This window comes from Ctenopharyngodon idella, chromosome 23 (genome assembly GCF_019924925.1).
Source record: "Ctenopharyngodon idella isolate HZGC_01 chromosome 23, HZGC01, whole genome shotgun sequence".
In the NCBI taxonomy this organism is placed as follows: Eukaryota; Metazoa; Chordata; class Actinopteri; order Cypriniformes; family Xenocyprididae; genus Ctenopharyngodon; species Ctenopharyngodon idella.
The window spans coordinates 11,285,218-11,309,970 of record NC_067242.1 but is presented as its reverse complement, the minus strand read 5'-3'; the positions used below and the strand labels follow the sequence as shown (position 1 = coordinate 11,309,970).

At 35.3% G+C, this 24,753-nt stretch overlaps 2 protein-coding genes across 3 annotated transcripts in view; one reads left to right on the top strand and one right to left on the bottom strand.

The window, feature by feature from the left end:
• Positions 1 to 24,753, top strand: part of LOC127505766 (60 kDa lysophospholipase-like) — a 293,042-nt gene that overhangs the window by 165,672 nt on the left and 102,617 nt on the right. The window lies entirely within an intron of this gene.
• snx7 (sorting nexin 7) lies at positions 802 to 24,753 on the bottom strand. 2 transcript variants are annotated; one of them, XM_051881579.1, is made up of 10 exons: positions 24,497 to 24,753; positions 20,914 to 21,105; positions 20,718 to 20,828; positions 20,324 to 20,482; positions 18,734 to 18,932; positions 18,358 to 18,557; positions 17,336 to 17,422; positions 15,116 to 15,217; positions 11,042 to 11,194; positions 802 to 1,744 (listed from the first exon to the last, which is right to left on the bottom strand). In XM_051881579.1, the coding sequence occupies exons 1-10, from the start codon at positions 24,617 to 24,619 to the stop codon at positions 1,667 to 1,669; spliced, it is 1,404 nt and encodes a 467-aa protein (XP_051737539.1). In that variant the 5' UTR covers positions 24,620 to 24,753; the 3' UTR covers positions 802 to 1,666. The 2 variants fall into 2 exon arrangements, with proteins under 2 accessions (XP_051737539.1, XP_051737540.1); XM_051881580.1 differs by lacking the exon at positions 15,116 to 15,217.

The window sequence follows — 24,753 nt, the reverse complement described above, 5'->3', positions numbered from 1 at the left end:
TTCCTTTATAATGTATTTGTACTAAAAAGAACTGGTTGACAATAATAAAAAGAACTGGTTCATAAGAGTCATTTGTTCGTGAATCAAATTACACTAATTCCACTATAATGTATTTGTACTAAAAAGAACTGGTTCACAAGAGTCATTTGTTCGTGAATCAAATTCCACTATAATGTATTTGTTTCACTAAAAAGAACTGTTTCATAAGAGTCATTTGTTCATGAATCAAATTACACTAATTCCTTTATAATGTATTTGTTTCAATAAAAAGAACTGGTTCATAGGAGTCTTTTGTTTGTGAATGGGACTAAATTGGTTGTGCTGTATGATTTTGATTCACTAAAAAAGAACCATTTCATAAGAGTCATTTGTTCATGAATCAAACTACAATAATGTATTTGTTTCACTAAAAAGAACTGGTTCATAAGAGTCATTTGTCTGTGAATCGGGTTAAATTGGTTGCACTGTATGATTTTGATTCACTAAAACGAACCTGTTCATATGAGTCTTTTATTCTTGAAATACATGTTTTATTACCATTATTCCATGGCACACTATCTTTTTCACATTGAATCCGGGCTGCAAACATGGGTGACATGCATCTTATTTTGCCGCAGGACTGTAAAAGCGGTGAAGGAAACGGTACTGACATAGGAGATTGATCTTGGGTTTTTTATATAAAGAGCTTTTTAATGTTTCATGTGATCAAGCTGTGATTGTAACCTAGTTTAGGATCCAACATGCCGCTCTGTTTGCTCACTTTCTCTTGAGAGAGAATAAAAACACCACAAAATCTTTCAATCATCTTTTCAATAACAATTTACTTGTTCAAAGAATACATAGATAATTCCAAGACATTAATTTCACTAATGATCTGTAAAAGCAGTTTTAAACCAGTCTGCAATTTATTACACTTTATGATATTAGTGCACCGCATTTAAACCATAGTATCTAAAACAACACTCATTTTATATTCAAAGGCAACAGTTAAATTCTTTTGATTTATGAATTCAAAATCATGTAAACAATTCTGGAATGTCAGCATCTTCTTCAATATTTGATGTTTGCATAAAGATGCAGATTCAGTAACCTGAATGGAATAGCACAATGATGAATTCAGTCCAATGCAAGAAACGCATCCATTCAGAGTGCATTTATATTTATTTATACACTAATCGAATGGTTTTTGCAGCAAGGCAGCTCTGATGAGAGGTAAACTGCATTTGCATTGATCTGCAAAAGGGCAAGACATATTAATCCCAAACATCATATGGATACAATTCTCACTAGAAAGGTCAGACGGTGCAATAAAGCCATAATGTGTGCATCTTCATTTTCTAGGAATTGCATTATTTTTCTCATTTCATGTGTTGTACTTGTATAAAAAAAAATGAAAAATAGGTCTCAGTATAAAAGATTTGGCAATGTAATTTTTCCCCGTTATCAAAAGAAACCAAATGTGCTTTGGAGCAAATGTACCGATGACAGAGGAAAATATACTTCCATTATTGTTCTCTCTGGGTCAGTTGCTGAATGCTTGGAGATGTTCGTTTGGGGCAACTGTCTTTCTCTTTGGTGTTTTAGTCTCTAAATATGAATCTTATTGGTGTCTGCAGAAATAAAAGCATCTTGGGTGGTCCCGTATACCTAAAAGCACCATGGGAGATTAGGAACAGTCATCCTTTGCATTCCCTTCAGCGTCTGTCCTTTGAGAATGCAAGAACGACTCCCATACAGCCAAACACTGCAAGAAAACACAGACACATACGCTTATATTATTATAAAGGTATTTTAAAGATTTTGAAGTGTCAAAAGGTCATTCGGTTTAACCGTCCAAAGGCCAATACAGCCATTTCATTTGTGATTAAAATATCTTAAAATGTAATAAATGTATATATTTTTTATTCTGGCATGATTTATAACATCATATTAACAGTGCAAAATGGTATTAAAATTATGTGTAGAAGTTGTTGCTTTGTTATGAGAAAGAATGTCCGGAAAAATGAATTTCACTGATGTCATTTGGAGTAACCAATATAAAGGGACCATTTTGGATCAAGTCATGCAGTTATTATCATGTGACAGGATGTGACATCATTCAGACACCTGCATAGAACCACATGGTTATGAAGCAAAGTAACTAACTCTCTCTTAACTATTTAAAAAATTCATGTTTTCACTTGCTCATACGCATGTCCCGAAACATCAGGTCATTCGGTACAACCGTTATAAAACATGGAAAATGTTGTAATATTTTAAAAACGTGTACTAAATATAAAAGGTTAGATTGTCCTTTTGCTAGTTAGCTAGATATCAGCATTTTAGCATTGTTTTAAAATATCATCATTCGGTATTAGGGCTGTGAATCTTTGGGTAGACTATGAATCGTGAATCGATTCACAGGTGTTCGATTCAATTCAAGAACGATTTTTGAGACAATTAACATTAAAATTCGATGCGATTCGATTAATTCAATTCTGCATTTTTATATGCACTCATAGGGTTATTGAAATGCTTCCCCCAACGTGTCTTAGTCAGGGTGCGAATTACTCACTGACCTTCAGGGGATTAGAGGCAAAAAAACAACCGTTTGTCCATTGTTAATGTTAGTTCATGTTAGTTCTTAATGATGCTACATAACTTCATTTTAATAGCCTAAAAATTTGCATTTGTAGCAATTTGCATAAACCAAAATTTTAAAAGGCTTTAAAAGTATTGTTATGCCTAGTTCATGTTAACTATAGTGCAGGATAGTGTTAATGGCTACACAACCTTATTAAAGTGTTCCATGTACATTGAACATACTAATGCTTACATGGAGAGACTACTTTAGAATATCATGCACTTTCCCAACTAATCCTAAACTAACTTTCTTCACAGAATAGTAGGAAAAGCCCTCTTTGTTCCCTTTATACGGAACATTTTCCTTACGATGATTCTGAAAGAGAACGCGCTGGGTTTCTACTGTTGCTATAGTAACGAACACAACTTTAATACGCATCTGATTGATTGATAAACGGTGCGCTCTTATTTCAGTGTTGCTAATGTTGTAGTTATTTCAGCAGTTTCCTTCGTACATTCAGTTTAACAACATTAAGTTAAATTTCATTTATCATTCATTGGAACTGTGCGTATGCATTTAGACACTTACATTATGTGTTTGCTCTGTCCATGCAATAAATGCGCGCCCTTGAATAAGCGGAGTTTTACTTCAACTGCTCAGGTAATGTCAATGGTATGACCCACTTCCGTAAAACTTGAGTATTTTATCTTGTAGAAAATAATGGTGACATTTCCATGCAATGAAAGCATTTTATTTTAACAGTAGTGACCACGCAATGACTTGGCAGCTTTATCATTGGCTTGATCGGTTTGACTCAGGACTAATGCTGTTATAATAGAGAGCTGTCACCTGCTCATGTGAATAGCAGTGGCCGTCCTGAGGAGAGCTCAAACGTGGGCTTCTCAAAATGTGTCAATGAGAGCTACGGTAGGAGCGCGAGTGCAATCCGGTGAAAGGCGGTAAAGAGTGCAGCGCATGTCTGTGAAGGAGAGCTGTGAGGGCGCGAATGACGGCGCACGACGTCTCCATCAATTCACGCATAGTAATTTAATGTTTGTATATTTTAAAGCACTGAATCGCTATCGAATCACAATTAATCCGATTCTTAGCATTTTACATCGATTATTGACAGAAATTAACGATTCACGATTCAAAAAACATGTTTCAAGATCAATGCATATGCATCGTCAGGATTTGTAATCGATGCATCAAGAAAACGAGTGAATCGTTACACCCCTATTCGGTAAAACTGAAATTTTTGTTAAAACGAATGACTTTTTTGGTGACAAATTTTGTCCATCTTGTAAAAAATGACAAAAGCAGTGTTAATTGATTATAAAAACCACATAATCTCATTGTTAACACTTAATAAAACTTCAAAATTAATTATATCTCCATTATGTTTTTTTTACACTTTTAAAATCCTTATTCATGAATGACCCATATATATATATATATATATATATATATAAAATAAATAGATTTTAAAATTATATAATAAATCTATAATATATTATTATATTTTATTTAATATATATATCATCTCATTTTATATTAAAAAAATATATAAATAACTCAATATAAATTTTCCAAAGCAAATGTGAGTGAGAACACTATCCTTCTGCATCAATATACATTCTCACATCAGTAAAACTCTGACTGCAGTGAAATAGATGGATGTTTAAACACCGTTAACCGTGAGGCCTGAAAAGTGGCTGCCATTTGGTACTCCAATTTCATTCAGAAGCTGCGGTCACTCCTCATCCCGAGTGCCATTTAGGTGTCACTTTCTAAGCCCTTGATAAATGTCTTCACAGGGACTCGTCAACCGCTGCCCAAGCCCCGAAACACCTCGACACACCTCGGCCCAAACCGCTCGGATGTCACTCGCGAGCGTGTTTCATAGCAGAATCTCTGGAGGCGCGTTGGCTGCAGCCGACTGACTGTCAAAAGCAGTTAATCAATGTACTCCATCACCACAGGATTCAGACGTGACGTGACCTTGGTAAACAACTTTAGACAGGCCATGTGTGAGGGCGCTGGACCACAGTCACCCTCCGAATCACACTAGGACACAGCTATATTTGTCTCAGTACCAAGCAGACCAGTTCAGGGAAGCAGACATTTATATAACTCTGGTTCAAGATATTGATTAAGCACAGCAAATAAAACTGCATGTCAAAGTTGAATGGGACAGATGTGATCGGGATTGGCACCACCGAATCTTGGCAGCTGGGTAAAAGGATGATCACTCAAGACGTTAGTGTGCCATTCACTTGCAGGAGATTGATATGAAAGCATTAAAAAATTGTCGTATTTCACTTGCTAATGTTTGGACAAGTCTAAACTGTGCATTCATATAGTAAAAGACAACTGACAAACAAAGAATAAAACAAGGCTGAATACACATAATAGTGATTACAACAGCAGAAATAACAGACTCTAACATTCAATAAATAATTTAAATTATCAATTATATATATATATATATATATATATATATATATATATATACACACACACACACACATACATAAAGTCAAACCAAAATTTATTCAGACACCTTGAACATTTAATTCATTAATACAGTTTATTCACTTTAGTGTAAAAAAATGGTAATAAAATATGACAAGATCTCAGAGTTAAACTGTGTCAGAAAAACTTAATCTTAATTATGTCAGATGACACTTAAGCAAAACATGGTCAGGTCAAAGTGTCTGAATAATTTTTGGTTCCAAATTTTTATTAGTTTTACTGGTAGTCCACTGTATGAAGAATTTTTGGGTATAATATGTCACAGTTTACTTTATTTTGCTATCCTCACTTACATAAATGAACTATAGTGTCCTGAACCCACTAGTAAAAATATATTAAAAATATCAAAAATGTCTGTATAATTTTTGGTTTGACTGTACATACATACATACGTATGTGACCCAGGCCACAAAACCAATCATGAGTGTCAATTTTTTTAAAACTGAGATTTATACATCATCTGAAAGCTGAATAAACAAACTTTCCATTATATGGTTTGTTAAGATATGACAATATTTGGCCGAGATACAACTATTTGAAAATCTGGAATCTGAGGGTGCAAAAAATTCAAAATATTGAGAAAATCACCTTTAAAGTTGTCCAAATGAAGTCCTTAACAACACATATTACATACAAAAAAATATTCTTGATATATTTACAGTAGTAAATTTACAAAATATCTTCATGGAACATGATCTTTACTCAATATCCTAACGATTTTTGGCATAAAAGAATAATTTTGATCCATACAATGTATTGCTGGCTATTGCTACAAATATACCCATGCGACTTATGACTGGTTTTGTGGTCCAGGGTCACACACACACACACACACACACACACACATATGTATACACACATTAAATCATTTGACAGCACTATTATATATATATATATATATATATATATATATTCCAGCACAAAATGGTCAAATGAGGACAAGAAAAATGAAAATGAAGCGATCACATTCAAAGGTGGTAAATGCATTGTTCTGATTTCAGCAAAGAATGACTTGCAATTTTCCTGCAATTTTCCCATTTGTCGTGAGAAAATTACTTCAGCTTTCCATAGAAATTGTGGAAGTGCAAGAAAAAAAAAAAAGAACCGAGAAGAAAGAAAAGTTGAGCACAACTAACTTTTGAGAATATGTTCTACAAGCCTCAGAATCAATGACAAAAGCCTTATTTGCAATGCACTGCACATAAGCACACACTAATAAAAACTATAATAAAGGCAAAATACATGGGGCCTTTCCAGATGACTGATTAGGAGAGAAGCACTGAAGAGAATAGTTTGTTGACAAAGATTGAGCATGTCAATAGCCATTTCAGTAGTCTAGACAGTAAAGGGTTTGCTTTGCAACACGTCTGTCTGAAACATGGTTTCAACCTCTGTAATGGGAGGGTCATTATCTTTCCACAAGCTCTGCCGCTTTAGTCCAACTGCGCTCAGCCAAAAGTGTCAGTAATCAAGCAGCGATGCATGAATAATAACATGCATCAACACAGACACACCTGAGACGTAACTGTGCAGATCAAACGGCAAACAACAGATTAGAAGCTACACGGTCGAGGGCTCGAAATGTGAATTTTGAAACATCAATTGCATCAGCTGTTGCTTTGACTCTGGTAACAAAGCAAACGTTTCTGCTGTCTGAAAATCCTGCAAACGCTCTGTGCCGGCTGAATTATATGTAACATTTAATGACAGCTTCCTCGTCTTTGCCATCGTTTCAGCTACAGCCTTGTTGCTATGGCGTCTCCATGGCAATTCTCTGAAGTTGCCATGTTGCAGTACATGGCTGCTGTGTTTGTCTGTAATGTACGGCATGCAAATGTTAAACATCCACCCACACCAGCATGCAGTGCTTCTCATATCAGAGTTTGCATTGTTAGCATAATGTGTACAGAGAGGTGAGGTCAAATGCAAACGTCTTCATGATAGGTTAAAACCAAGATGTGAAACTGAATAATAAATTAAAATACACAGTAGTAATCTTATTTAGACCTGGAAGCTACTATTAATTACTATAATTATATTATATACACATTACATTAAATATATAAATGATATATAATTATAAAAGTGTAATTATTAATTAAATAAACACATGTATAAATATTATAATTTAAAAAAAAAAATTAAAAAAAAAATTGTGTTCCACAGAAAAAAAAAAAAAGTCATACAAGTTTGGATCGACACAAGGGCGAGTAAATGCTGACTGAATTTTCATTTTTGGGTGAAGTAACCTTTAAAAGAATAATGGTTGACCCCTCCAGCACAACTAAGTAAAATGAGGACAAGAAAAATGAAAATGAAGTGATCGCATTCAGAGGTGGAAAATGCTTTTTTCTATTCTCAGCGGAGACTGGCATGTCGGCAATTGTCCCATTTGTCGTAAGAAAATTACTTTAGCTGGGTGAACGGTAAATGTAGCAGCGCCCAAAAGAACAAAACAAACAATATTACAATAGTATAATTCATTCTAACCCTAAACTTCCCCCTAAACCTACACATCACAGAAAACTTTCTGCATTTTTACATTTTCAAAAAATAATAATTCGGGATGATTTATAAGCTGTTTTCCTTATAGGGAAAAAAATTTGTTTACCAGGACTACACACACACACACACACACACACACACACACACACACACACACAAACAAACTTTACTGAACATTTTCACAACAAATTATATTATGTGGGTAACCAAACAGTTGCTGGTACCCACTGACTTCCATAGTATGAAAAAAAAAAATACTATGAAAGTCAATGGGGACCAGAAACTATTTGGTTACCCACATTCTTCAAAATATCTTCTTTTATGTTTCACAGAACAAAGAAACTCATTCAGGTTTAGAACAACTTGAAGGTGAGTAAATGATGACAGAATTTTTATATTTTTGGGTGAACTATCCCTTTAAGGCTGGCGAAGTTCTCTTACACAAACGTATTTGCCCGTCTCGTCTACTCATCTCTCTTTTTTTCTACCTCTTCTTACACCTTATTCTCTTTTAGGTTTGTGTTTGATGCCGTCAGACTCTTCCTTCCACATTAAATAAAAAAGCCTCTTTGCCTGGAGGTTACATATAAAAACAAGCATGTGAGGAACAGGTTGTCTGCAGAGCCCTCTGAGCATGCAGTATTTATTTCCATTTCTTGTATTTTAGCTTTCAATTTCAGTTTAGTTCTAGTCAGTTTTAATGATGCATGAATAGCTTGATTTCATCAAACCACTGTTTATATATTATTTGGCTGCCTAGCACCATATAACACAAAAGACCCCACAAATTTGTGCATATGATTATGCATATTTAGTACTTAAAAACTGCACTGTACTAAAATAATACCGTTATAAGTTTTACTTGTGAAATATAGAACAACACAGCATACTGCAGTACTTTTGGCCAATGAAATGAGCAATAAATGTGCTGCGTTTAGCAGTAAATTCTCACTACCATCTTCTGATATCTCCAATTTATTTACGATTCTGACGCATGGACTGGATCCATTTGAAGAACAATAAGTCACTGGATTTAGCGTTTGAAGTTTATGGTACAGAATTTTTGAAATATGTACAAGTTTTATTTGAGGCCATTTGGATCAAGTAAACAAGACAATAATTGTGCTTTCTCTTAAACTTTTTTAAAAAGACAGCAGCACAATTACTCGCTGTAGGCACTTTGCTGCATGCTGGATCATTATTTTATGTTATTTCAGATTGATCTGCCCCCTTATGGAAGCTTGTTTCCACCACAGAATAAAAAAAATAAAAAAGGTAATTGTGACTATCTATATTATGACTTTTTTCTCAGAGGTGAGAGATATAAACTCAGAATTTCAAGTTATAAAGCACGATTTGTGAGATATACACTTTAAAAAATGGTTCAAATCTCTTTTTAAAAATGTCTTTCTGAAAAAGAAGAATTGAGAAATATAAATTTGTAATTCTAACTTTTATCTCGCAATTCCGAGGTTATATTGCAATTCTGACTTTTTATTCTCAGAACTGTGAGAGACAAACTTTATAAAAGTTATAAAGTCTGAAATGTGAGATATAAAGTTAGAACTGCGAGTTTATATAACGCAATTATGTTTTTTCTCAGAACTGATATGAACTCAGAATTACAAGTTATAAAGCACGATTTGTGAGATATAATCTCGCAATCGCAAGAAAAAAAAGTCAGAATTGTGCGATAAAGTCACAATTACCTTTATTTTTTCAGAGAAAAAAGTCAGAATTGCGAGATATAAACTTGCAATTCTAACTTTTTCTCGCAATTCTGACTTTATTTCTGGCAATTCCGAGGTCATATCCGAATTGTGAAATAAAAAGTTGCAATTACCTTTTTAAAATTTCTTTCTGAGAAAAAAGTCAGAATTAAGAAATATATATTTTCAATTCTAACATTTGTCTCGCAATACCGAGTTTATATAGCAATTTTGACTTTTAGACAAACTCAGAATGGCAAGTTATAAAGTCCGAAATATAAGATATGAAGTTAGAACTGCGGGTTTATAAATCGCAATTTTGACATTTTTTCTCAGAATTCCATTTATTCCATGGTGAAAACAAGCTTCAATAGCCCCTAAATGTCATGTACAAATCAAAAAAATCTAAGGTCAGGCCTGGGAAATTAATTTACTAAATCAGACCTGAAATTACAAAAACATTTATGATTTTCTCCTGTAATTGATTTACTTTTTGTTCCAATTGTAGTGCATGTAATTAGTTTCAGTCCAGTTTTTGTTCTTTTGCAAAGTTTCCCTACTAGATTATGTCTTGGTAACTGTTTTTGTCTGTAGTCAAAACTACTTTTGAAACCATAGCTTGCCAAACTACTCATTTAAAGTTTCCCTCAACACTGCAGTGAATGACAGTTCTTGCAGCACAGCTTATTTTTAAGTCTGTTTCCATCTTAAAAATCCCAGTGGATGTCTCCTCACCCTCTCTAGAGACACAACAGAGAGTTTGTTCTGTTCTCGCTATAAACGCATTCATCTGTTTCTGTCCAACAACAGGTTGGTCTCTAGAGCCTCTAAGGTCACAGCAGGTAACCAGAGATCACAACATCTCAAACACTTTTTTTCCTTTGCTTCTCATTTTATGTTGTGTTGTTGCAAAATACCTTCAACTTTGAGGTCATAATTTATTGTTTAAGACTAAAATGCAAAGGAAGAATCCTTTTAAAAAAAAAAGATAAATTAAGCAGTGAACCGGCTTAAACGCATCCAATCTAGCGAGCAATGTCAACATTTATAGACTTGGAGTGCAATTACTTGTCAGCGGGGATAAAAATGAGATACTACCACCCTCTGCTGGCACATATCCAATGAATGCAGGCAGATGGCCACATGCATCCCTCTCAAATCTGTCAGAGGTTTGTCCAAGTCTTTTCTAAAGTGTCTTTACCACCTCACAGCTTTGAATGTTTATCTCTCAGTTCTGAAATCTTCTCAATTAATCTTAATCACTCTTTTTAATCACTATTTTAATGCATGATCAAACTGAAAATAGTAATAGACAACCTCAAAAGCTTTTATAAAATGGCGGCAACAACAATGTTATAAAACCACACTAACAAAAATTTAAAATGTACTAATAATATTAATCAGAATAAATTCTTCTGCCAACAAATATGTGACCCTGGACCACAAAACCAGTCATAATTTTGAAATTGAGGGTGCAAAAAAGTCAAAATATTGAGAAAATCGCCTTGAAAGTTTTCCAAATGAAGTCTTTAGCAATACATATCCACTCATAAAAATACTTTTTTTTATATATTTACGGTAGGAAATTTACAAAATATCTTCATGGAACATGATCTTTACTAAATATCCTAATGATTTTTGGCATAATCGATAATTTTGACCCATAAAATGTATTGTTGGCTATTGCTACAAACATATCCGTGTGACTTATGTTTTGCAAACATCTCACCTTTTCATAGTAGCTGACGTTCCTCTCTGCTGTGTCGATGAAGGCTGATCGTAGGTCAGTTCTCATGACCTTCTGCCAGCGGGTCCAGTCGCTCTTGAGTGCATTATTCGCCCACTCCAGCCGGTCCTCCGTCTTGTCCAGCTCATCTCTCATCTGAACACATAAGGATTGGTTGATTAGCATGGTCCAGTTAGCCTCTACAGTATCAGTGTCATTAGAAGGTCATCAGGTAGCCAAAAAACATCTTGAAGACCATTCACAAGTAACCAAGTACATACAAACATATACTGTATATATGTACGTATGTATGTGTGTGTGTGTGTGTGTGTGTCTATGTGTGTATATATATATGAAATATGTATGTATGTATATGTGTGTTTTAGAATCAGTGTTATTTTTTATTCTTCAAATCACCTGTATATGCATATTAAGCTACAGCTGCCTTTTATTGCAATAAAATCCTATATAAAATCTGTTATTCATTCTATTGAAAGGGCTGCACAACCCTAAACCCGCCTAATTGTATAGGATTTCCTTTGCAGACTAGTCAACTAATCCTTCAGATGACCTACCGACTAACCAATTTTGAAAATATGTAGTTTTGCGCATCCCTAATCCTGACCTGTGACTCTAGAGATGATAAGTCATGTAGCTCTGAACGGACAAGTAAAAATCATCATGTCAACACCAATATTACTAGAGCAGCTCTTCCACCATCAGACTGCTGACGTATAGCCATTTGTATTTTAGAGTGTTGTAAAAACTTTCATTACTGAGCAGTGTAACTCCTGTAAAAACCTGCTGAGCATGCAGGAATAATTTTTTTTATGCTGATATCAACTACATCGGTCACTGTAATTAAGTTAATTTGTTTCTTGGCTCACTGCAAGTTGTCTCAAAAGTCTAAACAAGTTGTTTAAACAATGACACTAAGCATATCTGACAGCTTATGTCAGATACGCTTATTATTAGATTATTATTGTTATCCATTTTATATGGTACTGCCTGTACTACTACTCAAATGTTTGGGGTCAGTATTTTTTTTTTTGTAAATAAATTAATATTTTTATTCAGCAAGGGCACATTAAAGTGACCAAAACTGACAGTACAGACATCCCACTCTAAGTGGGACTCGAACCCGGGTCCGCCTGCATGGGAGTCGGGCCCTCTAACAAGGAGGCTAAAGACCGCAGCCTCTAGTGTCAGTCACTAGAGCGCCTCTTGAGATGAGGGGAGTGACTTTTACACGTGCAGCTCTTACCGGCCTATGTCCGTTACACTCACCCCCCTAAAACTCACTCCCATCTGGGTCACGGCATCAGTGTAATCCCTCCTGTTCGAACTGCCCTCTCTAAGTGGGACTCAAACCCGGGTCCGCCGGAATGGGAGTTGGGCGCTCTAACAAGGAGGCTAATGTTTACACGCGGCCGGCCTACATCCGTTACATATTCATCAAAAAATTGTCACGGATTCCACTAAAATATTAAGCAGCACAACTGTTGTTAATAATAAGAATGTTTCTTGAGCATCAAATCAGCATAGTAGAATGATTTCTAATGAAAGGGTCATGTGAGACTGAAGAAATTATGCAGAAAATTCAGCTTTGTCATCAGGAATAAATGACATTTTAGAATATATTCTAACAGAAAACCTTAATTTTAATAGTTATAATATTTCACAATATTACTGTTTTAATGTCCAATAAATGCAATTCAAACTCAGTAATTAGACAATGGTGTTGACAAACTTTCAGCCACATTGTGTATTTTTAGGGCCTTCGCACAATTGCTTTCCTGTCACTGCTCAGCTTGTGATTGGCACACAGGGTGGCCGTTAACAACTCTATCATACTCTATTTAGTGTGAGAGCTCTCTGGGGGTGAAAGCACCTCCAGACGACACTCAACAGTATCAGTGTCTAAACCGAGCGAGAGATGAACAGTAAACATGCCCAGTAATGTCAGGAATGACAGGCCTATGAGAGCTGCAGCATGTCAGATCAGTGGGCCAAGACTGAGAGAAACATTTAAAAGAGATGGAAATAGAGAGCGAGATGTTTATTGACAGGTAAGCTAATGAAGGTCAGAGGTGGCTGTCTGTTAGAGCTCCATCTCATTTCCATTGCAGCGTGTGTTCGTGTGAATCAGATGTGAGGCTGTCTTGTGGAACAGCAGTTGTGTTTGGTACTCTAGGGACAAGACGTTGTCTACAGCCACGTCTCCCTTCTGACAAGCAGGCCAGATTGTTAGTTCCGCTGAACTGATGGTGCTGTCACTAAAACACACACTCATTAACACACACAGGCAAACAAACGACTCTAATTTCCACTCTTAAAGAAATGAATGAATCATCTTGATCAAACTTGAGGTGGATTTAGGTATTCAAGTTTTTGGACATTTAAAAATGTCTGAATGTCACTGCATTACATAACTTACTGAAGTAAGAGCATTATTTATTTAGACCTATTGGAGAGAGATTCCCATAAATGGGATGATGAACTTCCACCTGTTTATAGTGACCTTTACTGCCCTCTACTGGACAGAAAGCACATCACTGCATCCTACAGTTTTTTTTCCCCACCCATTCATAGCGAAAGTAAAGAGATGACAGAAAATGATGGGGAAAAGAGGGGGCAGCAGGATCAGGAAGTGACGCAAGCCAGATTCGAACCCATAACTTCGATATGAGAACCCCAGCTCGATGTGCTAACCGTTAAAACCTCGAGCAGTCTGCTAGTAAACACTATGAAAGAAGCAGTAACAATGAGATTTGTACATTGCTTGCCCATGCAAAACTCACCGCTAAAGTTTTGGGTGGTTACCAGGGTGTTGCTATGTGGTTGCTAGGGCATTCTGTGTGTATACTTTCTGACCCAAATCAAGTCTCTATAATATTAACAAACCAAATCACTAGCTACTGTTTGTTAACTATTATTTGAGTTAACTCCAACATAACTGGAAAAAATTTAAACTAAACTAAAATAATATAAAATGACCACCGTTTAATTATATTTTTTGATATGTGGTGGTATATTATAAAACAAAAACCTTTACAACTGACTTGCATATGAAAATATGAATATGAAAATGCCATGAGAACACTAGACTGCTGAGAAATTTTACCGTTAAACATTTTTAAATGATACAAGATAACACATTAACTTTGGTAGCCCTAATCTTAAAATAAAAATTGAAAATGCTTTAAAAAGCAACAATGATAGGGTAAACTACATAATAAATTAATTACTACATAAAAATAAATTAAAAAATAAAATAACTTGTTAAAATTAACATACACATTAACTTTGATGGCCCTAAACTTAAAATAAAAACTGAAAATGCTTTAAAAAGCAACAATGATAGGGTAAACTACATAATAATAAATTAATACATAATAATAAATTAATTACTACATAAAAATAAATTAAAAAATAAACAAAATAAAATAACTTGTTAAAATGAACATATTAACTTTGGGAGCCCTAAACTTAAAAAAAAAAAAAAAAAAAAAAAAAGTAACAATAATGGAAATTACAAAAATAAAAAAATATTAAACAATAATAATCCTGCAACACAAACCCATTAGGTTAAGATTTATAACTAAGGGTTTTCCCAGCCTCATGGGAAAAAACAGTCCTGATCTCCAAGGAAAATAATAACACACTTTTCTTCAACAAGCCATATGATTTGAGGTTTCATTCATGTCTCTAGCACAAAGTAGATAGACGAGATTGAAAAAAGGTCACATGCACCACACCCTAATTCCCTAAAAGGGAAAACCTACTACACTAACATGCTCAGCAGAGAGAGATATTAACTGGTTATCCACTCAAAATAGCCACAGCATGTTAGACAGCGCATATGTTGACATCACACACCACAGCACTCAAATGTAAAGCTGGCCTAAACTACGCTTGTGAACAAAAATGTGTGAAACAAAGACAAGGCAACAACACGCCCAAATATCAGGGTGTGTCACCTCGGAAAACCCATCTACCATGTCAAACGAACGCTCGAGCAGATAAAGCCAGAAGAAGCTAGTAAGGCCAAGCTCAAGCGTTGATGGGAAATATTACCTCCTTAATCTCGGCCTTAAGTTTCTGCTGTTTCTGCTGTTTGACCTCCTCGGGGGATCGTCCCACCAAGCTGTCCCATGCTAAACTCAGCACCTTAGATTCCTTCAATGGACACATGAAAATGAACAAGTCTGGACTTGAAGTCACAAAACACAAGTTGAATAATGTTAATGATATCACACTATGGAAATTCAGAAATGCTATTTTGGGTTTATATAATGGGATACTGGTTAGATCCCTGCAAGCAGCGAGCCATCAACAACCATGTTACATCACAGTTTTTGTCACATTACATTGCACAAGTAGCTTTACACTTGAGTCAAGTCAAACGCCTTTGTCATTTTAGTGAATCTCTTCTTTTTTGTAAATGAAATGGTACAAAAAACAATTTACATAGTATTTTTATTGATGTTTTATTTCTTTTTGTAGCAAAATGTTTAAGGGGTCATATGATGCTATTTCAAAAGTTCATTATTTTGTTTATTGGCTGTAATAGAATGGGTTAACATGCTTTAATATTCAAAAAATGTATTTTTCACATACTGTACATTATTGCAGCTCCTGTATTCCCAGTCTGTCTGAAACACGAAAAGATCAGAGTGCTCTGATTGGCCAGCAGACCCAGTGCATTGTGATTGGCCAAACACCTCAAGCGTGTGTCGCAAATGTAGCGTCCCTTATCATAATCGCAAGCTTCAGCTTTCAAGGCTTTAAGAAACTGTAATCACAGTTAATGTCATGGGTTTTACTGTATCAGTTCGAGCCAGAGTCGGATTCTGAAAATGTAGATGATCAACCAGATCGATCAGAATCAACTTTGCATGCACGACTTCAGCAAAACGTTTCACAGTGGCAAGTAGTCTTATATAGCATGCAATGTATTCTCCCAAGTTCAGGAAGCTGTCCAACTTTTGGGTTGTACTGCTCAAGAACAGCTTTATAAATAAATCTTAACCTCTGATTCCTAATTTTATCCATTTTTGGAAAGCCAAACTAAGCTGTTTTGCTTTCGCATCCAAACAGACAGAATCACCATGACATGATTTCACATTGTGCAGGGCTCCAGACTGAGACAAAATGGTTGCATTTTGCGACCCTTTTTCCTGCTGGTGTGACTAAATTTTGCCACCACCACATTGACCAACATTGATATATTTTAAAAGATAGTGTCCTCTTAAACAACTTGTTTTTAACTTTTTTTATGTACTTTTAAGCTAAGTTAAAATTTACTGTTTTATCCTGCTTTCTAAAGGCTGATAGGTAATCATGAGATTAAACAAAATTATTTTATTTTATTGAACATAGTGTTATTTTTCTCTTCAGGTTTACACCTTTAAAATTCCTCTAATGATGAGCCAAAAAATAGTGAAATATTTATAAAGTATATATTGTCCATCTAATATTTTATCACAGAATAAAATAATATATAGCGGTCTATATTTTAGGAAGGGAGCCATTTGGGGTCTGTGCATTAAAAAATAAAAACCCCCTTTTTCTTTTTTTAAAACGTAGCCTGACTGTACTTTAACTAGTTCAAATTATGAGTAGCTTGACCAAAGTACAATTTTAGAGTAAGTTTCCCAACACAGCTCATTATTATGTATTGTTTATTATAATGCGTATTTGCATTAGGACACCATTCAAATATATCATATGGTTTATTGTTTTTTGCTACCTGCTGTGAGTGACCTGCATACTCTTATAGTTCTTTTGGTTTAAAAAAAAAAATCAGAGCATTGGGGATACCTTCTCATTTTGGAAATGGCCTTTTGCAGTAAGCAGCAGAAGTCAGCAGGGACCGCGCTCAATCAAAACACGTAATTAAATTGACAAGAGTGCCGAGATGCTGCTAAGCTTCTCTAGACACCATCGGTTCTTTGTCCAGTAATGCCCTTTCAGAGCGTTCAAGCTTCCTGCCCCTGATATTTGATGGACAAAAATAAACTCAAAAAGCCAAAGAGACTTAAATATGGCAATATTAGCTTGGGCAATATGAGTAATATTTAAAAGCGTCCTTTTCCAAGAGCAGTCTGGCTTGACGGGACATCTACAGCTATCCGGAGACATTTATATAATCTCTTCAAATTCCTTTTACAGCTTAAAAAGGAGTGCTGTCTAATGAACGGCTAGAGCTCGGTTTTATTAAAAATAATCTGTGAATTTTCAAAGCAGCGCTGGATGGATTACGTGGAGAATGGAAAGAGTCAATAATAGACCTACCGTATCCCTGTCGGCCTTCTTCGTGGCAAGAGCTTCAGTCTTCGCTTCGAAATCCGCCTGGATGTTGTCTCGCCTCCTTAGCACCGCCTGGAAACCCATGATCAATACTCATGAAGTATGAAAATTGTGATCAATGTATTTTAATGAAATTTAAGGTTGGATGAAATATGTAATAAGCCTCGGAAAAAAACATAATGCCGGCTGTATTGATCTTAGCTTTGCGTCAAGGTGTATGTCAATATCATATCAATTCAAACATGATTTTTTACTAGGAAAACAAGCAGGTTATTTGCTTCAAACAAACTAGAACAGAACATTTTATTTAACCAAAACAAATAAATAACATTCTACACTTAAAGGCATAGTTCAACTAAAATGTTAATTCTGTCGCCATTTACTCACCCTGATGTCAGACATTTTGAAAAATGTTTCAACTGTTTTTATCCATACATACACTACCGTTAAAGAGTTTGGGGTCTAAGATTTTTTATTGTTTCTGAAAGAAGTCTTCTGCTCACCAAGGCTGCATTTATTTGATCAAAAATACAGTAAAAGACAAATTTTATGAAATATTATTTAAATATTTAAAAGAACCGTTTTTCATTTTAATATATTTTAAAATGTAATTTATTCTTGTGATATCAAAGCTGAATTTTCAGCATCATTACTCCAGTCTTCATTGTCACATGATCCTTTAGAAATCATTTTAAGTGTGTTCACACTTGTAGTTCGGTTCGCTTTGTTTTTTTTTGGTCCGGATTCTTTGATGAATAAATTTTTTTTTTGTAATATTATAAATGTCTTTACTGTCACTTTTGATCAATTTAATGTGTCCTTGCTGAATATAAGAAAAAAAACTTTCATTTTTCAAGATACCACCTTTTTGTGTTCTGCAGAATAAAGAATATAATACAAGTTTGGAATGACATGAGGGTGAGTCAATGATGACCGACTTTTTATTTGGGGCTGAACTATCCCCTTTAAGAAAGAGAAAAACAGGATCATCTTGTCAGCAGGTCTACCTTGAGCGTCTCAGTGCAGAGGACGTACTCATGAAGAGCTGGAATCAGATGATCATTAATCTGTTTGACCCGATCCTCTGTCTCCTTGCAGCAACTGTCCAGACAGCTTGCCATGCTCGTCAGGGGCTCGGCCAGCTCCTCCTCTGATTGTGACCACAGCGTGTACATCGGCCCACACTCCTTCAGCTCCTCCAGGTACTCTGTGAAAACAGCAGTAGGCAGTTTATGCAGCGTTCCCATCATTCTATAGCAGCTACAGCCAATATGAATACTTTTGCCCATCAATAACGTAAGAAAAAGATGAGACGAGACTAGATGAGAAAAGAGAAGGGAGGAGAGTTCTTGGAAAAGTGTGTGGATGGGACAAAAGTCCAACCTTTCTGCTCTCTGACGATTCTTTGAGTAACTTTATCGAGCGAGCTGATCTTCTGACTGAAGGCCTCCACGTACTCCTGCATGTCAGTGAACTCCTCAGGCCGGTTTCGGACCCCTCTGACTGTAGCAGCGACAGCTTTCACCGTCTCCCCCATCCGACTCAGAAAACCTGGACCCTGTTTCTTATGAGAGGTTAACTCCTGCAAAGAAGATCAGAGGAACGGTGTATAATGCAGGTTGACAACAGCAAAATAACCCCCATTTCCACTGCTTTTTCTCAGCAAAAGCCTCTAATGACTGAAAATGTGGTCGACAGCCTACGAAGCGTCAAATATCCATAACAGCAAATCTTCCTCTATTATGACTGAAAGGAGGTGAGGAGAGTACTTATCTTAGAGGTCACTCAGTCAGGTCTAAACAGAAACTGTCACATTATCTCCGTGCATTCAACATAATCCTCTTATAAAGCAAAACTGAGATGACATATAGTGAACACACAGAAGGTCAGTGATTATCAGGGTAAAGTAGAGTGTGGGACTGTGTGTGTGTGTGTCTATGTGTCTGTGTGTGTGCAGGCAAGATTTAATGTCCTTATTAAGAAGAAAACAATGTCTCTAGCAAAAGAGCAAAATCTTCCAGTGGAACATCAACACAAAAAAGAAATGGTGATTATAACATATAACTGAAATGTGTTCCGGGTGGTTGCCAGGTGATCACTTACTGGCCTGGGTCAAAAAAAGCCCTCTAGTTTCTACTTTTGGTCTCTAGATATGTTTTAGGATGAGTTATGCTTAAGTTTAATACTTAATACTTAAAGGTTTTCACCCAAATGTGAAAATTCTGTAATCATTTACTCACCCTCAAGTTGTTCCAAACCTGTATTTCTTTGTTCTGCTGTATTCAAAGGAAGATATTTGCAAGAATATTTGTAACCAAGCAGATCTCGCCCCCCCATTGACTACCATAGTATTTTTTTCCCTACTATGGTAGTCAATGGGGGGCGAGATCTGCTTGGGTGAGTAAATGATGACAGAATTTTCATTTTTGGCTGAACTATCCATTTAATTACGTGTAAGTTTAATACTTAATACTTAAACTTTAATACCCCTACTGTACCTTTAAGCATTAAAAAACAAACAAACCTATAACTAAATTACCTTAATTATATATTTATAATAATAATAATTTAAAAAATACATTTTATAAATAAGTGCATAAACATAAATGTATAAATATAAAAATAAATGCATACATAAATGTTTAAATAAATAAAATGTAACAAATATGTAAATAAAAAGTGAATTAATGAATAAATATAAAAATAAATGAATAAATAATAATGTATAATTGGTTGTATAAATCATATAATAAATAAATAGATAAAAATAAACTAAATAAAAATAAAATGAATGAATGAATAAATATAAAATAAATGTATAAGTTGTATAAAATGTTTAAAAATATAAATAGATAAATAACTAATTATAAATGAATGAATAAACAAACAAAAAAATAATTACCTAAAAATAAACGAATAAATAAATGCATAAATAAACAGAAAGACAGAAAGAAATAAAGAAAGGAGTCTTACCCCTGCTGTGAGAAAGATCTTAAAATCCTCAGTGCTGGAGAAAATTGGATGTTCTGCTATCTTGTTCAGAAATCTGTGCAGCGCCTTCCTCCTCGTCTCAATGAAATCTTCGTTAAATCTCTCCACCATTCCTTTCATCACAAACTTCTCAGGCAGTGGCTGATGGGACACAATCAAGTCATTGTATTATGTGATGGTGGACAAGACCTTTATTAGGGGAGTGAAATTATGTCTTAAAGGCATTAGAACCTCCTCCACTCATAAAAAAAACTTTACCAACATATTTGCATGGATAAATGAATATATAAATTGCCTTGCCCCATAGACTTCCATAATAACTGTGTTCATTCTTCCAGAATGTTTGACAAGCAAGAGACTTGCACACTTCACCTACATGAACAATGAGCGTGGGATGAGCCTCTTCCAGACGTCCCTTCAACCACAGGAAGTCTTGGTATCGCCTTCGCACCTCAAACTCACTCGCGTCAAACTCGCTCCGTGTGGTCTGATGTGAGGAAGAATGAGGGAAAAAATTGAGAGAATTATTCACAGAACCTGACTGAGTGAATGTGTACTCAGATCTGCCATACCTTGGTCACGACCCGATAGGTTATGTATGTCTCAATAGCCGTCACAAGACTCTCTGGGTTATCGACTGTGACAAAAATATCTTTGGTGCTGGCGTCTTCCTCTTCTTCCTCAAACTTGTACTGGTTGATCATTGAAGCAGGGGAGGTCTGCATGGAGGCGCTGAAAGAGCTTCCCTCTGTGAGAGTCATATCCTACACAAAATACAAGACATCAGGACACATGAGGGACCAACAGCACAAGTGTTTAGACATCAAGCAAACAACACGTGTTTTCAAACAACTGGACAGGGATTGGCTTACAGCAAAAAAAAAAAAAAAATCATCTTAGTTTACAGCAATAAAAGTACCACTAAATTACTAATGGTACCATGTCCATTAAAATACCCTGGTATTCTTTGAAATACCTTGGAGAACTAAAAAAAAAAAAAAAAAAAACACTGTTTTGTGTAGTTGGTAAGTTTGGGGTTGGTAAGATTTTTTTGGTTGGTAAGTCTCTTATTAAAAAAAAAAAAAAAAGTAAGAGACTTATTTTAAATAAGTCTCTTACACTGAAAACTGGAGTAATGATGCTGAAAATTCAGAATCATTACTTCAGTCTTCAGTGTCACATGACTTCAGAAATCAGTCTAATATTCTGATTTGCTGCTCAAGAAATATTTCTTATTATTATTAATGTTTTGCTGGTCTTTTAATAATGGTTAAATTTAGACTTGTACCTAAAAACATTTTTTTAAATAGCTCTTGTGCTTAAAATTAAGTTTTCAAAAAAAAAAAAAAAAAAAAAATTTAGTAAACAACATAAAAAGGCACAAAAAATTGTTACTAAACCACAGAACTCAAATATGATGCCATTTTAAGAATATTATTAAAACTGGACATAATATTGCTTTAAACCTGCTGCGTTTGTGATTTTATCACATTGAGAGACAAACATCTGATTTTCCTACTGTTTTGCTATCTTTTCCTGATCCAAACACTGACGCATGCAAATCCCTCTCGTTTAGCCACAGCTGCTGGGAAAGAAGCCTGTGTGTCTGTTTCCTGTCATAACAAACTGGCCCACAGTCAGCACAAACTGCACTTCTGCTTTACACTACAAAGACCTCACTTCTGCTTTACACTACAAACACCTCAACACCTCACACTACAAACACCATTCACTGCTGATACTAATTACAACACCACCCAAAATGTTTGAGAGAAGTACAAACACTCCCAACTCCAAATGAAAGTTTGTCAAGACTAACTTTGATGTTGCACTGACAAAACTATGACGGAAAGTTTAAAAAAGTTTTAAAGGGATAGTTCACCCAAAAAAGAAAATTCTAATTACTCACCCTCATGTCGTTCCACACCCGTAAGACATTCGTCAGGGTTTCTACAGGTTTCATCAAATCTAATTTAATGCTTTTTAATGCCATATATATATGTCGGTAAATGTTGATAGATGACGTCATAAGGCAATTAGAATATTTATCATGTCATTGTTGCATTTGCATTCTGCCAAGTGTCAGCACTTTACATTTGTGTGCTTCTCTGGTGCTACCCTTTTTGCTCACATAATATATTTTAATACAACCAAATTCTCAATAAAATTGTTTCATCTATATATTTTTCTGTTTTTGTTGTCAGACAATATGAAATGGTGACTGAAACACGGCCCATTAAGACTACATACAGGGCTCGACATTAAGCCTTTTCATTCACTTGTACGATTCATGTAAAATGTATGATTCATCTTTCTTTTTAAATTCTTAAATTCGATCAATAAATTTAATTAGAATAAGACACTAAGGGCTGTTACCAGTCAAATTAAATAATTTACAAATTTACAATAAAAAAATTACAACTGCATTAAATAATGTTATGGGATTGTAAGAAATGTTGGGGGGAAAATGATTAAACAATTAGAAAATTAAACTAAACCACCAGTAGGTGGCGTCAAGTAACCGTCTTAATAAGTGAGTCATTAATTTAAATGATTAATTCCAATGGCTGATCCATTCAAGAATGAGGCAGTTGTTTATGAATGGGTCATTTAATCTTTGACTCAACCGATTCAATCATTCAGTAATGAAAACAAGGCTGAGTGTTGCGCTATGGTTCTGCTATGATCTTTGTTTGAAGCTATTTTTGCAGCTAAAATAGAACAAAAACAGTCAATGTTCCTTCTAAAATGTAAGTGACTTAATATTAACTATTTGTTAACTGAACACTTGTATGAAATCAGTGTCACGTTTTTATTTTTTAATTACCAATTACCCAAACTGGTTCCGTGTGTGTATCACACCAATGTACATATTTTGCGACAGCAAATCAAAGTTATTAATTATTTAGGCTTTATTCAATATAAACTGGTATTATTTTCTTTCAAAACTATCTAAAAAAAATGTATGCCTGTAGGAATAAAATGCAATGCCATTTAAGGCCGTAATTTTCGCAAAATCCATTTAATGACTTTTAATACTTTTTAATGCCCCGCGGATACCCTGTTCGTTCATCTTCGGAACACAAATTAAGATATTTTTAATGAAATCTGAGAGCTTTCTGTCCCTCCATTGACAACCTAAGCAACTGACACTTTCAAGCCCTAGCGATGCAAGTGCTTTGTTTGCGAAAAAAAAAAAACCCATAATATTATTCTCCAACGCACATTCACAAGAGCAGCGTGTTGTGTTGACGCGAGTGCTGACATCGTTGCGTGAACGTGCGTTGGAGATTAATTAATTTAGTTTTTTTGTTTTTTTTTGCACAAACAAAGCGCTCATGTCTTCATAAAATTGAGGTTAAACCACTGGAGTCACATGGATTACTTTAATGATGTCTTACTACCTTTCTGGTGCTTGAAAGTGGTAGTTGCGTGGACTGTCAATGGAGGGACAGAAAGCTCTCAGATTTAATTAAAAAAATCTTTATTTGTGTTCTGAAGATGAATGAACATCTTACAGGTTTGGAAGGACATGAGGGTGAGTAATAAATGACAGAATTTTTGCTTTTGGGTGAACTAACCCTTTAAGGTTATACAGACCTTAAAAACAGACAAAGTGCAAGCAAATGTTTGCTAAAGTGGTCTGAGTGGTTGTTGCTTGATGGGAATTGTTAGGGTATTGTAACTGTTGCTAGGCATTGCTACTATGTTCTAACTGCTTGCTGGGAATTGTTATGGAGTTCTGTCTAGTTTGCTAGCCCATTTTTGACCGTCGACAGACTGACAGTCAGATAGACAGATACATGTCAGCGACCGTGAAACACACACAGGCTGTATCTGTACTGAGCTGAGCGATGAGTTTTGACCATTTAAAACGAAATATCTGGCACCAAATGAAGTTTAAGACGAACTCAACAGAAAATACACAACTCCGGTGTGAAAAAAACACACCATGACAGCGCCTGATCGCTGACCTTTGAAACTTCAGATCACAGCAAAACACCCAGATTTCAGTGAGAAATCTTCTGAGAGATTTCTACGTGCTTTATGATGTAGAATCAAACGATTTTAACTCTAGTTATGAGTCTGTTTTACAGGAATGATCGACAGTCTGCGATCGATCATCTCAGTTTAAACCAGTTGATTATATATTACCTTACTGAAAACTTCCAAGTCATCGTCTTCATCTAGATCTAATATTTGCCCGCTGATGTCTGTCGGAATCGCAACCGAAGAATTGCCCGTTGGCACGGCGTTGTCGACGACAGGTCCACTCATCTTTGCTCAAATCGCTACTTTGCTACAAGTTTTCTGGACTTCATCAGTTTTTCCGCACAGCTCTCTAAAGCTCAGCCGAAGCGGGGATCAACTGCGCAGAATCGGAAACCGCGAGACTAGGAAAGGGCCGAGTT